We start from the raw sequence: 3,986 nt of genomic DNA on the forward strand, positions 1-3,986 counted from the left end.
ATGTATGTACACAATAAATGGGCCATCCGGGGTCAGATCCTCAGCAAGCTGCGCCTGACCAGCCCGCCGCAGACCCTGGGCCATAGTCAGGTGCCCTATCAAGTGCTGGCCCTCTATAACAGCACTAGGGAACTGCTGGAGGAGTTAGGGCGAGACAGACATCAGAGCTGCGGCCAGGACAACACCGAGACCGAATACTACGCCAAAGAGATACACAAATTCAACATGATCCAGGGCTCCCCTGAAAACAGTAAGTCCACTACGAGGAGGTCTCACACCGGAGACCGGGCAGAACTGAGACAGAAGTATTTATAGTAACACTTTAAAATAACCATAGAAATAGATCAGGTGGTCGAATATAAATGCAAAAACTAAACAAAAAATGGATCTAGTTCTCTAAAGGCCAATGCTGATATCTAAAGATATAAACAATGCAATTGAAAGAATTTCTGAGCATTTTGTTTATTTCACTAAATTCACCAAGAAATATTTGAATACTGAACATTGACAAGCAGTTCCATTTGTCAAGAGTTATATAATGTAATTCTGTTTAAGTTCTTATAAATTGCTGCAGGCAGGTGATAATAGTGCAGCTGTTCACATGACGAGATTCACCAAACAGGTTTTAATCAGTTTGTTCATAAATGGAAAAACTTGACATCTGAAAAGCATTCGCATGGTTTGTCTGGTCTGTTTATTCATCGGAGGGTCAGGGCAAAACGATCCCCACCAATTTTCCATGTGTCTCTGGGTCCTGTCCAAATCCAGACGGGCCCCAGATTATTTGAGGACACAGTCAGTTGTGGGAATGTCTTCCTAGTTTAGCACACTTGATTGCACGGAGATTCTGGAGAACTGATGGGATTCAGTGAGATCAGAACCAGACGGTCCTATCGGCATTTTACTGCTGTTTACCCTTCGTAGTAGAACTTGCTGAATGAAATAAACTTCTATATATATTTCAAGATCTTCTCTTGTGGTGTTGTTACACTCATAAAAATAAAGGTTTCTAAAGGGGTTCCCCCCCCAAAAAAAACTTTTCCCTAAAGAACCATTTTTCTTAGTGTGAAGAGCATTTTAATGATCTGAACAACCTTTTTCCACTATAAAGAACCTTTTATGAAATGGAAAGATTCCTTGGATGTTATGGAACCATCAATGCCAATGAAGAACCTTTATTTTTAAGAGCGTACCGGAGGAACCACTAACCCAAGTTCTCGCAGGAACTTATGAGTTCCATTTGGAACGTTCCTCAGAGAAAGAGTTTCTCCAGAGGTTTCTAATCTGAACTGTCTCAAATATCTTTATTATTTCTAGAGTGTAACACTTGACGTGCATAGTCTTCTTTGTGATTCTTTGTGATTTGCTGCTTGTTGTTGGTAGTTGGTGGCAGGTGGTATTAGAAGGAGGGGCTTTCTTATTCTAGAGAGCATCTGATTGGACAAAATATGACGTGTGCTTGTGAGTGCAAGACAAGGAGTCAACTTTTTTTTTTTTCTCAGAAAGGAACACTTGAAGAATTTTGAAAGCTTATACATGCACATTAGTTAGTCAACTTTTAGGATTGTAAAGAGATTTATACATGCCCATTTTGATTTCATTTGTCCTTTTTGAACACCCTTCTTTATAATTTTTTGGAAATAAGATGGCAGCATGTGATTGCAACATATAAATGTATATTTTAAGAGCTTCATATTAAATGATTATCTCCCCACACCACTATGGCAAACGCTCAGCGTGTTATTTTTAGATAACGTCCCGCTGGAGACTTCATCCCGCAGCACAGACAAAGAATTTTAGCACTCAAGCGCACCCACACCGGACTGGCGACAGGATCTCTTTTCTTTCCATTAAGCAGTGTTCAGTTTCAGCAAGCGCGGGTTGGGAGAACGTGGCGGGGATGGAGTAATGTATATTCATGTTCCATTCACATCAGCTAAACTAATGGCTTTTTCATGCGCTGTGTTTTGGACGCTCGCGCCGTGTGGAATCATTTACGCATTGTGCTATTCCAAGCGTCCCAGCAGTGGCTCTGAGTGCATCAACAGGTTACGCTTTCTTATCGGCACATCCAAAAATGACTGCGTGACATCATTGGAAAGCATTTTTGCCATTCCAGACCTGTCTATCCATTAACCAGGAGCAGCACCTCCAGTCGCTGTCTGATTGGCACTCAAACCCTTGAACTGCCAACTTTCCAGAAAATGTTCTCTGTTGACGGAGGAACACCCAATTAGCAGATGGTGACAGTCTCCTGGTTAACTGTATCTGGCTTTTGGAAATCACGGCCGCCAGAGAGGATCAGAACTGCAGAAAGAGGCCCTTCTGATATGTTTAATAGTAAGAAGGTGATGTAATTTCCAAGCAAAACAGAGATCGCATTTGCCGGCCAAAACACACAAACACGCACGTTTTTCCTTCTCTTCTTCTCTCGTTTCTCGTCACGTGAGCGCTGGAGTCGGCAGCAGGCTTTTGCACATCATCTCATCTCACAGTCTGTGGCCTTTCAGCCGTCGTGTCATTTATTTGAGGGATTCCACGTTGACTCAAAGACACTTCAAATAACCGACGGCAAGAGTCAAAGAGTCACTTAGCGTGGGTCACAGCCTATTATACAGCGCTTGATAAATGCACTCAAAATATTTACCGCATGACCTCATTTCACTTCGGACTTGCCATTTGGAAGCAGAAAAAAGACAGAACAGGACCGGAAAGAAAACACACGATGTTCTTGTCTTGATTGGCCTTTACAAGTTGCTTTGATTTGCGTTCAGTCTGCTGCTATCTGCTGTGATGGCTGTAGGCTTTGGTGGTTGGAAATGCTTTAACCCTTACAGTTCTGGACTTTAAAGGCTGTTGAATATAATAGGCTGATTCTTCAGTGAGGGAAACTTTTGAAAAATGAAATGTATGCTTCTATGCTTCCTGGATTAGATACTTAATCAGCTTTCCAGTGGATTTTGGTATATTGTAAGGAGGTGTGATGGTAATGATATTTCTCTGCCTTTGGAGAAATCATATTGGAAACCATTTGGAGGTCCTGTTAACTAGCAGTTTATTAACTTTCTGATCTTCAAACTGGCATAGAGCACTACAGTGATGCATTTTTGTAGACCGACTCATAAGTTCATATCACTCTGGTTCCTGCCACAAAAAAAACCCAATAGGATTTGTCCATTACATTTTGGATTATTGCAGAGAATAAGCTCTGACTAACAGAAGTTTATGATTCTTACTAGTGAATGCAACTTTCATAAGGCCTAATACAAAAACGCTAAACAGACGATATAAACAAACTAAACTAGTCACATGATTTCAGCGTCACCAACATTAAGCTTTGACAACTCTTTCAGGTTTTATTTTAAAACATTTTCCTCGTAACTATCCACTGAGCTCTTTTTGTAGTATTGTGGATGAATCTGTTTGCAGTATTTTTCAGAAAGTTCTGGTTGTTTATACATGCATCTTTTTTTCTCTCTGTGGCATAAAGATGTTTCATTTGGCTTCTAGACTTTTGATTAAAGTTTTTTATTGAAAGCTGTGTTCTAAAATGTTTGCTGTGATGATAAAGATATCCATATTGGTTACAGCAGTTTTTTTTGTATAAAATTACAAATCATAAATACCACTACCCCTTAAAAAATCATTATAAAGTGCATTTCGGCATTTAAAAATGATGAAAGTAATTTAAGAGGCACAAAACAAACGTTTAAAATGATTAAAGTTTATGATTGTCTGTAATATAATAAAGCATATAAGCCCCAAGAAGCCGTGGTTTACAGTGAATTTATAACAGCTAAGGGGTGTCGCTGTTATAAATTCACTGTAAACCACAGCTTCACGGGGATTATTGCTTTTATAAAACGGTTATTCCATATACGTAGTAAGTTTTCACAAAATAAAACAGAGCAAATAAAGTGTAATGATATTAATAAAAACAGTATTCTTCCACCAAACAATGTAGTTCCTCAGAAACAGTTGTGGTT

At 39.6% G+C, this 3,986-nt stretch overlaps 1 protein-coding gene across 1 annotated transcript in view; it reads left to right on the forward strand.

Moving 5' to 3' along the window:
• tgfb3 (transforming growth factor, beta 3) overlaps nucleotides 1-3,986 on the forward strand; it is a 31,326-nt gene continuing 27,340 nt past the window's right edge. The window contains exon 1 of the mRNA XM_016533078.1: nucleotides 1-250. Within this exon, the coding sequence (XP_016388564.1) occupies nucleotides 1-250 (250 nt within the window). The remainder of the gene's footprint in view (nucleotides 251-3,986) is intronic.

Source organism: Sinocyclocheilus rhinocerous, unplaced genomic scaffold, assembly GCF_001515625.1.
Source record: "Sinocyclocheilus rhinocerous isolate Xijiao unplaced genomic scaffold, SAMN03320098_v1.1 scaffold365, whole genome shotgun sequence".
Lineage (NCBI taxonomy): Eukaryota > Metazoa > Chordata > Actinopteri > Cypriniformes > Cyprinidae > Sinocyclocheilus > Sinocyclocheilus rhinocerous.